This window comes from Triticum dicoccoides, chromosome 5A, assembly GCF_002162155.2.
Source record: "Triticum dicoccoides isolate Atlit2015 ecotype Zavitan chromosome 5A, WEW_v2.0, whole genome shotgun sequence".
NCBI classification, from domain to species: domain Eukaryota; kingdom Viridiplantae; phylum Streptophyta; class Magnoliopsida; order Poales; family Poaceae; genus Triticum; species Triticum dicoccoides.
The window spans coordinates 714,432,855-714,445,944 of record NC_041388.1 but is presented as its reverse complement, the minus strand read 5'-3'; the positions used below and the strand labels follow the sequence as shown (position 1 = coordinate 714,445,944).

The 13,090-nt window shown below is 39.3% G+C and overlaps 1 protein-coding gene across 1 annotated transcript; it reads right to left on the bottom strand.

The window, feature by feature from the left end:
- Positions 1–8,044: 8,044 nt before the first annotated feature.
- LOC119300597 (protein HLB1-like) lies at positions 8,045–12,889 on the bottom strand. The gene is made up of 13 exons (XM_037577507.1): positions 12,882–12,889; positions 12,589–12,658; positions 12,326–12,436; positions 11,993–12,076; positions 11,378–11,428; positions 10,743–10,772; positions 10,582–10,644; positions 10,394–10,459; positions 10,166–10,261; positions 9,535–9,570; positions 8,713–8,832; positions 8,329–8,499; positions 8,045–8,239 (listed from the first exon to the last, which is right to left on the bottom strand). Exons 1-13 carry the CDS (start codon positions 12,887–12,889, stop codon positions 8,129–8,131), a joined length of 1,017 nt encoding a protein of 338 aa, XP_037433404.1. The 3' UTR covers positions 8,045–8,128.
- Between the last annotated feature and the right edge of the window lie 201 nt (positions 12,890–13,090).

The window sequence follows — 13,090 nt, the reverse complement described above, 5'->3', positions numbered from 1 at the left end:
CCTAGAACATCTCATATGGTCCATGACGTTCAAAACGTCTTTGAAGTCCCGATTCATGACGTTCAAGCCGTTAAGCATGGTGCACTAAACTATCAAGTAGTCATCATATTTAGCTAGCCAAACGTTCATAACGTCTCCATCTGCTCCTGCAATAGGTCTGTCACCTAGAGGTGCATCAAGGACATAATTCTTCTGTGCAGCAATGAGGATAAACCTCAGATCACGGATCCAATCCGCATCATTGCTACTAACATCTTTCAACACAATTTTCTCTAGGAACATATCAAAATAAAGACAGGGAAGCAACAACGCGAGCTATTGATCTACAACATAATTTGCGAAATACTACCAAGACTAAGTTCATGATAAATTAAAGTTCAATTAATCATATTACTTAAGAACTCCCACTTAGATAGACATCCCTCTAATCCTCTAAGTGATCACGTGATCCAAATCAACTAAACCATGTCCGATCATCACGTGAGATGGAGTAGTTTCAATGGTGAACATCACTATGTTGATCATATCTACTATATGATTCACCCTCGACCTTTCGGTCTCCGTGTTCCGAGGCCATATCTGTATATGCTTGGCTCGTCAAGTATAACCTGAGTATTCTGCGTGTGCAACTATTTTGCACCCGTTGTATTTGAACGTAGAGCCTATCACACCCGATCATCACGTGGTGTCTCAGCACGAAGAACTTTCGCAATGGTGCATACTCAGGGAGAACACTTCTTGATAATTAGTGAGAGATCATCTTAAAATGCTACCGTCAAACTAAGCAAAATAAGATGTATAAAAGATAAACATCATATGCAATCAAAATATGTGACATGATATGGCCATCATCATCTTGCGCCTTTGATTTCTATCTCCAAAGTACTGTCATGATCTCTATCATCGCCGGCATGACACCATGATCTCCATCATCTTGATCTATATCAATGTGTCGTCACGTGGTCGTCTCGCCAACAATTGCTCTTGCAACTATTGCTATCGCATAGCGATAAAGTAAAGCAATTATTGGGCGCTTGCATCTTATGCAATAGAGAGACAACCATAAGGATTTTGCCAGTTGCCAATAACTTCAACAAAACATGATCATCTCATACAACAACTTATATCTCATCACGTCTTGACCATATCACATCACAACATGCCCTGCAAAAACAAGTTAGACGTCCTCTACTTTGTTGTTGCAAGTTTTACGTGGCTGCTACGGGCTTAGCAAGAACCAATCTTACCTACGCATCAAAAACCACAACGGCCCATTACTTCTCCCGGGGGGTTCCGGTAACCCTCTAGCATTCCGGTTTTCTCCGAAATCACACGGAACACTTCCGGTGTCCGAATATAGCCGTCCAATATATCAATCTTTATCTCTCGACCATTTCTAGACTCCTCGTTATGTCCGTGATCACATTCGGGACTCCGAACTAACTGCGGTACATCAAAAACTCATAAACTCATATAACTGTCATCGAAACCTTAAGCGTGTGGACCCTACGGGTTCGAGAACAATGTAGACATGACCGAGACATGTCTCCAGTCAATAACCAATAGGGGAACCTGGATGCTCATATTGGCTCCCACATATTCTACGAAGATCTTTATCGGTCAGACCGCATAACAACATATGTGGTTCCCTTTGTCATCGGTATGTTACTTGCCCGAGATTCGATCGTTGGTATCTCAATACCTAGTTCAATCTCATTACCGGCAAGTCTCTTTACTCGTTACGTAATACATCATCTCGCAACTAACTAATTAGTTGCAATGCTTGCAAGGCTTATGTGATGTGCATTACCGAGAGGGCCCAGAGATACCTCTCCGACAATCGGAGTGACAAATCCTAATCTCGAAATACGCCAACCCAACATGTACCTTTGGAGACACCTGTAGAGCTCCTTTATAATCACCCAGTTACGTTGTGACGTTTGGTAGCACACAAAGTGTTCCTCCGGAAAACGGGAGTTGCATAATCTCATAGTCATAGGAACATGTATAAGTCATGAAGAAAGCAATAGCAACATACTAAACGATCGGGTGCTAAGCTAATGGAATGGGTCATGTCAATCACATCATTCTTCTAATGATGTGATCCCATTAATCAAATAACAACTCTTTTGTTCATGGTTAGGAAACATAACCATCTTCGATTAACGAGCTAGTCAAGTAGAGGCATACTAGTGACACTCTGTTTGTCTATGTATTCACACATGTATGATGTTTCCGGTTAATACAATTCTAGCATGAATAATAAACATTTATCATGATATAAGGAAATAAATAATAACTTTATTATTGCCTCTAGGGCATATTTCCTTCATGGTGAACCGTTATGTGATGAAGTCAGAACATGATTTATTTATTGGTTGTCTTCCTTATGAGTGGCGGTCGGGGACGAGCGATGGTCTTTTCCTACCAATATATCCCCATTGGAGCATGCACGTAATACTTTGCTTTAATAACTTGTAGATTTTTGCAACAAGTATATGAGTTCTTTATGACTAATGTTGAGTCCATGGATTATACGCACTCTCATCCTTCCACCATTGCTAGCCTCTCTAATACCGTGCACTTTTCGCCGGTACCTTAAACCCACCATATACCTTCCTCAAAACAGCCACCATACCTACCTATCATGGCATTTCCATAGCCATTCCGAGATATATTGCCATGCAACTTTCCAATGTTCCGTTATTATGACACGTTTCATCATTGTCATATTGCTTGCATGATCATGAAGTTGACATCGTATTTGTGGCAAAGCCACCGTTCATAATTCTTTCGTACATGTCACTCTTGATTCACTGCATATCTCGGTACACCGCCGGAGGCATTCACATATAGTCATATTTTGTTCTAAGTATTGAGTTGTAATTCTTGAGTTGTAAGTAAATAAAAGTGTGATGATCATCATTATTAGAGCATTGTCCCAAGTGAGGAAAGGATGATGTAGACTATGATTCCCCCACAAGTCGGGATGTGACTCCGGACGAAAAAATAAATAAAAAAGAGAGGCCATAAAAAAAGAGAAAAGGCCCAAATAAAAAAATGAGAGAAAAAGAGAGAAGGGACAATGGTACTATCCTTTTTCCACACTTGTGCTTCAAAGTAGCACCATGATCTTCATGATAGAGAGTCTCCTATGATATCACTTTCATATACTAGTGGGAATTTTTCATTATAAAACTTGGCTTCTATATTCCAATGATGGGCTTCCTCAAAATGCCCTAGTTTTCATGAGCAAGCGAGTTGGATGCACACCCACTTGGTTTCTTTTGTTGAGCTTTCATATACTTATAGCTCTAGTGCATCCGTTGCATGTCAATCCCTACTCACTCACATTGATATCTATTGATGGGCATCTCCATAGCCCATTGATACGCCTAGTTGATATGAGACTATCTTCTCCTTTTTTGTCTTCTCCACAACCACCATTCTATTCCACAAATAGTGCTATGTCCATGGCTCACGCTCATGTATTGCGTGAAGATTGAAAAAGTTTGAGAACACCAAAAGTATGAAACAATTGATTGGCTTGTCATCGGGGTTGTGCATGATTTAAATATTTTGTGTGATGAAAATAGAGCATAGCCAGACTATATGATTTTGTAGGGATAACTTTCTTTGGCCATGTTTTTTTGAGAAGACATAATTGCTTAGTTAGTATGCTGGAAGTATTATTATTTTTATGTCAATATTAAACTTTTGTCTTGAATCTTTCGGATATGAATATTCATACCACAAATAAGAGAATTACATTGAAAATTATGCTAAGTAGCATTCCACATCAAAAATTCCGTTTTTATCATTTACCTACTCGAGGACGAGCAGGAATTAAGCTTGGGGATGCTTGATACGTCTCCAACGTATCTATAATTTTTTATTGTTCTGTGCTATATTATATTTTGTTTTGGATGTTTAATGGGCTTTATTATACATTTTAATATTATTTTTGGGACTAACCTATTAACCGGAGGCCCAGCCCAAATTATTGTTTTTTGCCTATTTCAGTGTTTCGAAGGAAAAGGATATCAAACGGAGTCCAAACGGAATGAAACCTTCGGGAACGTGATTTTTGGAACAAACGTGATCCAGAGGACTCGGAGTCTACGTAAGGCAATCAACAAGGAAGGCACGCGGTAGGGGGGCCCACCTCCCCCAAGCGCGCCCTCCACCCTCGTGGGCCCGTCGTTGCTCCACTGACGTACTTCTTCCTCCTATATATACCCATATACCCTGGAAACTTCAGATACGGAGCCAAAACCCTATTTCCACCGCCGCAACCTTCTGTACCCATGAGATCCCATCTTGGGGCCTTTTCCAGCGCTCCGCTGGAGGGGGCATCGATCAAGGAGGGCTTCTACATCAACACCATAGCCTCTCTGATGATGTGTGAGTAGTTTACCTCAGACCATCGGGTCCATAGTTATTAGCTAGATGGCTTCTTCTCTCTTTGGATCTCAATACAAAGTCCTCCTTGATCATCTTGGAGATCTATTCGATGTAATCTTCTTTTGCGGTGTGTTTGTCGAGATCCGATGAATTGTGGGTTTATGATCAAGTTTATCTCTGAACAATATTTGAATCTCCTCTGAGTTTTTTTATGTATGATTGGTTATCTTTGCAAGTCTCTTCGAATTATCACTTTGGTTTGGCCTACTAGATTGATCTTTCTTGCAATGGGAGAAGTGCTTAGCTTTGGGTTCAATCTTGTGGTGTCCTTTCCCAGTGACAGCAGGGGCAGCAAGGCATGTATTGTATTGTTGCCATCGAGGATAAAAAGATGGGCTTTATATCATATTGCATGAGTTTATCCCTCTACATCATGTCATCTTACTTAAAGCATTACTCTGTTCTTATGAACTTAATACTCTAGATGCATGCTGGATAGCGGTCGATGTGTGGAGTAATAGTAGTAGATGCAGAATCATTTCGGTCTACTTGTCACGGGCATGATGCCTATATACATGATCATACCTAGATATTCTTATAACTATGCTCAATTCTATTAATTGCTCGACAGTAATGCGTTTACCCACCGTAATACTTATGCTCTTGAGAGAAGCCACTAGTGAAACCTATGGCCCCCGGGTCTATCTTCCATCATGTTAATCTTCCAACACTTAGCTATTTCTATTGTCGTTTATTTTACTTTGCATCTTTATTTACTCTTTATCATAAAAATACCAAAAATGTTATCTTATCATATCTATCAGATCTCACTCTCGTAAGTGACCGTGAAGGGATTTGACAACCCCTTCATCGCGTTGGTTGCGAGGTTCTTATTTGTTTGTGTAGGTGCGTGGGACTAGAGCGTGATATCCTACTGGATTGATACCTTGGTTCTCAAAAACTAAGGGAAATACTTACGCTACTTTACTGCATCACCCTTTCCTCTTTAAGGGAAAAACAACGTAGTTCTCAAGAGGTAGCAGTATTCCTAGATCTCCAAGTTTTTCAGTATTCTTTCCTTCAAAAGAATAATTTGCAAGCATCGTAGATATCTCGACATTTGCAATCTTCCTCTTGTTAGTAACAATATCTTTCATATACTTGGAATAAGGGGGAACTTTAATAGCATCAGCCAAAGGAATTTGCAAGTAGATAGGTCTAAGCAAATCAACAAATCTAGCAAAATGTTCATCATCTTTAGTCTTAGAAAGCTCATTACAAAAAGGCATGGGTTTTTAACCCATGGCTCTTTTTCTTTACCATGCTTCCTAGTTTCTTTGTTTCTCTTATCATGTTTCTTAGTTTGAACAGGAACATCTTCCTCTATAGCAGGTTGTACTTCTCCTTCATTTTCTTATCAGACTCTATAACATCATCATTATTATCATCTTGTTGAGGGGGTTCTTGTTCATCCCCACTATTAGGATTCTCTTGAGCTTCATTAACAATATGAGGTTCTCTAGAACTATCATAAGCAGGTTCAACGTGCTCAGGCTTCTTTTCCTTATTCTTTGTAGATGAACAAAAAACATTACTATCCACATTTCGAGAATCTTGTTCTACTCTTTTATGGTGTCCTTCAGGATATAGAGATTCTGGAGTATGGGCAACTCATGTAGTAAACACATAAGCATCATACTTCTTAGCAGATTTAGCCATATCACGTAATAAATCTTGTTGAGCACTCATCACTTGTTTAAAGTTGAACTTGTATCATTCTGGGCACCGCCACCAAAGATGGAGGGGATCTAGGTAGAACTAGTAGACTCCCAAGGGTGCGAGGAGGAGAGAGAAAGAAAAAAAATGTGGAGAGGAGCTAAGGAGTTCAGGAAAGTACAAAGTGCCCCAAAAGTCTTATATGCTCCCATGCTCCAACATTCAGAAACTCAAATTTGAATTTCCAAATAAAAAAATAAAAAAATTGGATGTTCACAAGACATATATGTCTACATCCCCTAAAAAGTTCATGCCAAATTCGAAATGCACACAGAGAAACAAAAATGACAAATCTGGCACGAATAGTGTCACAAAAAAGGAAAAAACAGTATTCACATCTAGATTTGTCTTGTTTTATTTCCCCATATGTATTTTGATTTCAGATTTGAAATATTTAGGGATAACATATACATGTCTTGAGAACAATCACAAAAAATAGAATTTTTTGACACATTCAAATTTGATATATTTTTTTAAACATGGGAGCATAGGGTGTATTTGTTAGGATGCATGGAGGGTGCATGAGGGCCAATCGGACCCACTTTTGCTTGTTTGGTAGAGTGCATGGGCTCACCTGGACTATGCCCATCTGATGCAAATAAGGGCCCTCGGCCATGCCCATCTCGTCCTCACCCACCAGACCACGTCCAAATATGTTTAAACTTTGAAAAAATGTTCATAATTTCAAAAAAAACAAAAAAATATACATAATTTCAAAAAAATGGAAAAATCAGAATTTCCAAATTTGTTTAAATTTTCAAAAAATATTCCAAATTTCAAATTTTGTTTAAATTTTCAGAAAAATATTTAGAATTTCAAATTTTGTTAAAATTTTCAAAAATGATTAGAATTTCAAATTTTGTTCAAATTTTTAAAATATGTTTTGAATTTCAAATTTTGTTTACATTTTCAAAAAAATCAGAATTCCAAAATATGCTTAAATTTACACAAAATGTTCAGATTCAAAATTTATTTAAATTTTCAAAAAAAATCAGAATTTCAAATTTTATTTAAATTTTCTAAAAATGTTTAGAATTCCAAAATTTATTTAAATTTCCAAAAAATGTTTAGAATTTCAAAAAAAATCAATAAAAAAATCAGAATTTCAGAACATACTTAAATTTTTGTTCACGTTTTTTTATTTTGTTCACCATTCAAAAAGTATGTTCGGAATTCAAAATTGTTCAGCATGTCTAAACACATGCAGGCTGACTAACAAACTCTCAGCTCAGCATATCTTAGCGCATACACCGCTGCCAAACAACGGGAAAATGCATGGACTCAGCATGTCTGAGAGGAGAACAACTAAGCTAGGTCCATACATCTTACCAAACACACCCTAATATTTTCCCCTAGGAGACTCAACTCTCAAGGGTACGAGGAGAGAGAAATAGAAGGAAAATGAGGTGCAGTTTCTTTTTCTTGGACTACCTCAGCGTCATTTTGACAACATATAGGGAAAGAAATTTTGAGTCAAAATAATTTGAAGAAACTGAGTAGATACATAGAGACAAGTTCAAATAATTTGAACAAACACGAATAGATAGATAGAGATAAGTGGTACAGACAATCAAAAGGTGCGACGGTCTCACTAGGACGTCGACCCTAATACAACAGAGGTTCAAATTTGGGGAAGTCAAAATACAGGGCAGAACATACAAACATTTGAACATTTGAACTTTAGATGACAGTACAAACTCATCTTCTCATCCGTTGTCTATTACAAGTCTTGCATACTTGAAGGTATATATGTGTTACAGGTACAAAACAACACCGCCTATGATTCGGATGGGTAACCACATTACTCTACACAAACTCTGAAAATTCACATCGGAGCAGTCAAGGGGAGGGGAGGGAAGGTTTTTTTGAATTGACACAGAATACATATTGATATACATGTCGCACTGTCCAGACACAGCTAGTCACACATACAGCAAGACATCATTGATCAGCCGGTGATGATGCCCGCCAGGACATCGGTCTTCCCTCTTGCAAATATGGTGTACACCAGACGTATCGCATCAAGCCAGCCATCGAGAGACTCCCAGGTATCAGCAACCTGACACGGAGAAAACAGAGAGGTGGACAATTAGTTCGAAAACCAAGAACGCTTTTTAAGGCATCAGTTCAAGAAGAGGAGGTGCATACCAAGAACACGGGCCCATGAGTTGTGTTTATACAGAGGCCAGCACCAGGCGGCAGCGTGAGATCGGAGCACGTGGACACTGAAACTATGTCCGCGACGTCTACCTTGATAAACCTTTTGGCTTTCTCCACGAGCGCGTTTGCTTTGACAGGTGCGCTTTCGGAATCATTGACCTTAGATTTATGATTGCAAACTCAGTACTTCCTCTGTTCACTTTTATAAGACGTTCTAGACAATTCAGACAGTGCCCAAAACAGTTCAAAGCTAGCTGTCCAAAACGTCTTATAATAATGAACGGAGGGAGTAGCATAAAACAAGATGGATCCTAGCAGTGATATGAATAGGCACACAAGTAGGCTATGCGTTATCATCAGTAACACAACTACCTGCTGGAGTTCCGTATGGTTTAAGATGAACTGTGACCTCTCCCAATGTTTGTGTGGTGCAATGGGGTCGTCTGCCGGAGGAGCAGTCAAATATCCCACTTTCAAATATGGCAAAGGCAGCTGCAAGGCGTAGTCATAACAACAAGGATGTCACAAACTCCATAACCGAGACTGCCCCAACATATGCATACTTACCAAAACAACTTGAAAATTGAATATAAAACAAAAGGAAGGTGAATGTTCTCCTCGGTGCTCACACACCGCCGAGGGCACACACACAAATCTTACTGGAGAGGCACACTTACAAGTTCAGAGTTTACATTCTGTAATTAGAAGAAGGCATTTCATGATTTGTGTGCTTCTATTACTAGTTTTTATGTTCTGCTTTGTGCACAACCATGTAATCAAATCAATTGTATTTCAATAACTGTGCATAACTTTTAGAATATGATGGATAACTCGTGGCTAGCTGGAGCAGGAGTGCTCCCAGGCACGCCCACCAGCATTTGAGTCAACTCCACAGGGTGGCTGCCCACATATCTTGTTTAGAAAAATGCGGTTGGTCGAGTTTTGATGGATAACTCGCAAAATCAAGGATCCAGTATTCCTCTCTTTTTTTTTGACAGGGTATTCCTATTTGAAGTTAGCCCTGACACCAGCAAAATAGCAACATTACGGGACATCTCAGATTCATCTATGATCTACCAGAGCACCAACCAGTCAAATACAGAGATGGGCTGCTTAAAGGTATACACACAACACATGATGCAATTGTACAGACTGTAGAGCAAAAAAACTGAAATCTTAGAGCTGCCAACGTACCATTGACCGGACTAACCGTAGAGCACTGCGATAAACCTGCATATTATGCAAACAACAGCATTTAAGTAGGCGTTGAAAACTGTTATGCCTAAATATTAGTTACTGAGTAACCAACAAGTGGAAATTAATCTTCTAGATACATCATGCTAAAAGGCACACAACAGCACTTAAGTAGGCGTTGACAACTGTTATGCCTAAATATTAGTTAATGAGTAACCAAGAGTGGAAATTAATCTTCTAGATGCATAATGCCAAAAGGGTCACAATCTTGCGTATCACAAGTACCCCTGAGAACTATAAGGTGCTACCAAAGCCCATGGGCTGGCTATTGAAAACTCGAAGCGATAAAATCAGTAGACTGACATACAAGTATAACAATCAGAAATACTGAAATGGGTGACGAGTAAACAGTTCTACATTCAACAAATATAACGTTGTGGTAAGATATTGTTACAAACAAGGGCAGACAGTAAGACTTTCACAACTTAGGGAAATGAAATAAAGCTGAGTTAGACTATTTTATGGCACGAGATGACTGAATTGCTTACAGTTACAGTGAAAAATCGCAAGCTTCCAGAAAGAACCAATAGGGAAATTAGCAGGCAGCACAGTGGCAAAAGAAGAAATTCACATTTGGCTTCAATGCATGAGCAGCTGCAACGTAAATAGCAGACTGACTATACAGATCATTTGGAGAGGTATCAGGACCCCCAGACCTCGAGGTATCCTACTGCAGCATAAAAAGGAAACAAGAGGGCGTTGATTATTGTTACCAGAGTTCAATAAGCTAACATGCATTCGAATTGAAGCACTGCTGTCCACCGTTTCAGTCACCATCAAATAGAGTAAGAAAACACACCAGGACAGTTCCAAGGTTATAAATAGCCCGGTGGAAGTCAAACTGCAACTGGATGGCAGAACGAAACTGTGCGACAAAACAAAAGAAACTTAGTTTCAACACTTCCTTGAATATACATTTTGTGATAAAAGCACTGCACAGAAGTAATGCTCAGAAATAATGTCCGCAAAGATATAAAGTGCAACTACCTTACTTATAGCTGTTTTTATGATTGTTTGCTTGTCTTTAGCAGGAACAATCGCACTCAATTCCTGCATCACAAGTTTGTACCCTTGAAAATGATTGAAAAGCAAAATGTATGGATGAAGAGTTAGTCATTTCTGATATTACAGTGCATAAGCTAATATACCTGTAGTCCAAGGCCCCAGTTGTTGAGAGCCTGCAATCAAAGAGACAGACATGAGGCATGAAGATTAATGGCCAACTACATAAATTTAGAGGATTTATGGAAAACGAGAAGAAATTAACTACTTCATGCGAGATCACGGCATTTGAATGTAAATGTCTTATTTCAGAGAACTGAACTGACATACTAAATGTAAAGCAATTTAACTTGATGTATCAAATATGAGAACTTAATGTAACTTGGGCATAAATGGATAGAATCACTTAAACAGTGTTCTCAGAAAAAGTCATCTAATGGAGATGTAAGCCATTGATGTTTTATCCAGAGGATGCATACAAAATTATACAGATTGACTGCTCAAAAGCAACTGTACGGACTCTCACAATGTTTTCTCTAGTGAAACCTTAGAACTGTGGTAGTGTGGAGTAAAGTAATAGCTCAAAGAATATCTGTGTGATATCATATGTTTGGTGATTGTGCGCGTTTATGTTGCCGGTATTCGTGATGACTATTGCTCAGACCATATTCCAATGGTTTCCTATGGTGAACTTTTTACCACGTTCTTTAACTCCAACACTTCAAAATTAGGAGAAGCATTTATTATTTGCCCTAAATCATTCAAGAGAGTCAGTACTCACCTGGGGGCTGTTCCAACTTAATTGGACTGCCTTGTCGTAGTTCCTTATAGCCTGAAAGGGAAGAAAACAATGAGTATATAGTAACTCATCAAAATAAAGCATTTGAACAATATAGTTTTTTTTTATGTAGAAAAAAACGATCAGGCCATTTTCCAATGTAATGGTACAAAGTCGGGAATGTTATCTATTACTCCCTCCGTCCCATAATATAAGAACATCTTATACTGTGGGACAGAGGGAGTAGTTAAGAAGCACACCCTTATTCTTAAGAAAGAACAATATGCAGCAAGAAGGAGATGGTAAGGGACTAAATATTATATTTTGCTTAATGCTGGGAGTTGCAACTTGATTTCTAGACTACTACCATTTGACAGAGTAACTATGTAATCAAGATTTAAAAAAATATATTATTATAGCGTAAGTTCAGTTAGCGACTTAAGAAAATAGCATTGCCCCTTTTCTACTGGCAATCTGAAGAAGACCAAAACTAGAACAGTGGATGGGAACTTGAAATATGACAGAACAGGGGATATGAACCTTTTGCCCTTTGGTCTAGCATAGTAAAAACAGAACCATCACAGAATGCAAGCAAACTTTATTAACATTGTTTATGACCTGCTGCCAGAGTTCTTCAGCCTCTTTGGTACGCCCACGCATTTTGGCCCGATCAGCTATAGCAATAGCCCAGTTGTAATATGCCTAAAAGGATAAGAAAGAGGCAATGAGAAGTTGAGAACTGTGATGTTTCTCAGCAGAGCAGCAAGTTAGCATGAGGCGTAATAAATGCATAAACGATATTCATGCGCATCTCATTGATTTCTATATAAAATTAGTGTCCATACCAAGGCACTACGGTACCAATTCTCTTTGGTATGAAAAGGCAACAATCTTAACAGTTTCCGATAGAGCCCAGAAGATGAACCAATAAAGTCGGAGCGGTGAACTTACATCATACAGTGTTGGGCAAAGTCGAGTAGCTTCAGCATACTTCTTGCAAGCCTCCTCAAGTAATGAATCTTTTGAAGAATCAGAATTAGGATCGACGTTGTCAGCACTTTCCTGCAAATATATTTGAAAAGGCTAAAACATTTCTCTTGCAATGTTCATTTCACTAGCATGCTTTAGGCAACACAATAGATGAAGTCCTGCAAAGGTCATCTTTAAGCAATGTAGGAGCTGGTGCGTACTGCAAATAAGGAATGCACTTTTACCTGGAGAACTAGGGCCCAGTTATAATATGCATCAGGGTCTTCTAGATTTCTTTCAATGGCGCTAATATATCTGCAAAATGTACCGTTAGAAAACATGCAAAGTTTGAGGTGATTAACATGCGGGTGGGCGGGCTTGGACTCCTCCATGTCCTCCGGCATCCGGGGGAGTGCGCTGGATCTGGCTGGCTGGCGCTGTGGAGTCCAAGTATACAGAGAGGCGCCGGTGGCCCCACTCGTCTGTGAGCACTGAGCAATGAGCACCTTGCAAACTTGCCCAACACCCACCCACAAACCTCCCCATTTCGGACCATACTTTCTCTTCCGTCCGTAAACACGAGACAAACGTGAAGGACTTTGCGGGAGTTCATACCGCTCCCAAGCCCTCCTCTGACCCTTCCTCCCTCCCTCGCATGCGTGCGTTCTATCGCCCCTACCAACTAGGGTTGCTGCACTAAGAGCAACTGCCACATTTTTCCTCACCTCCTTTGCTCCTCAAAAGTGG

What these genes read in the sequence shown, in the direction of transcription:
- LOC119300597 (XM_037577507.1), bottom strand. An exon ending in TACGGTTAGTCCGGTCAATG is followed by an intron (nt 8,833 to 9,534) that starts GTACGTTGGCAG and finishes TACGCCTTGCAG; the next exon opens with CTGCCTTTGCCATATTTGAA. An exon ending in CTCATGGGCCCGTGTTCTTG is followed by an intron (nt 8,240 to 8,328) that starts GTATGCACCTCC and finishes TCTCCGTGTCAG; the next exon opens with GTTGCTGATACCTGGGAGTC.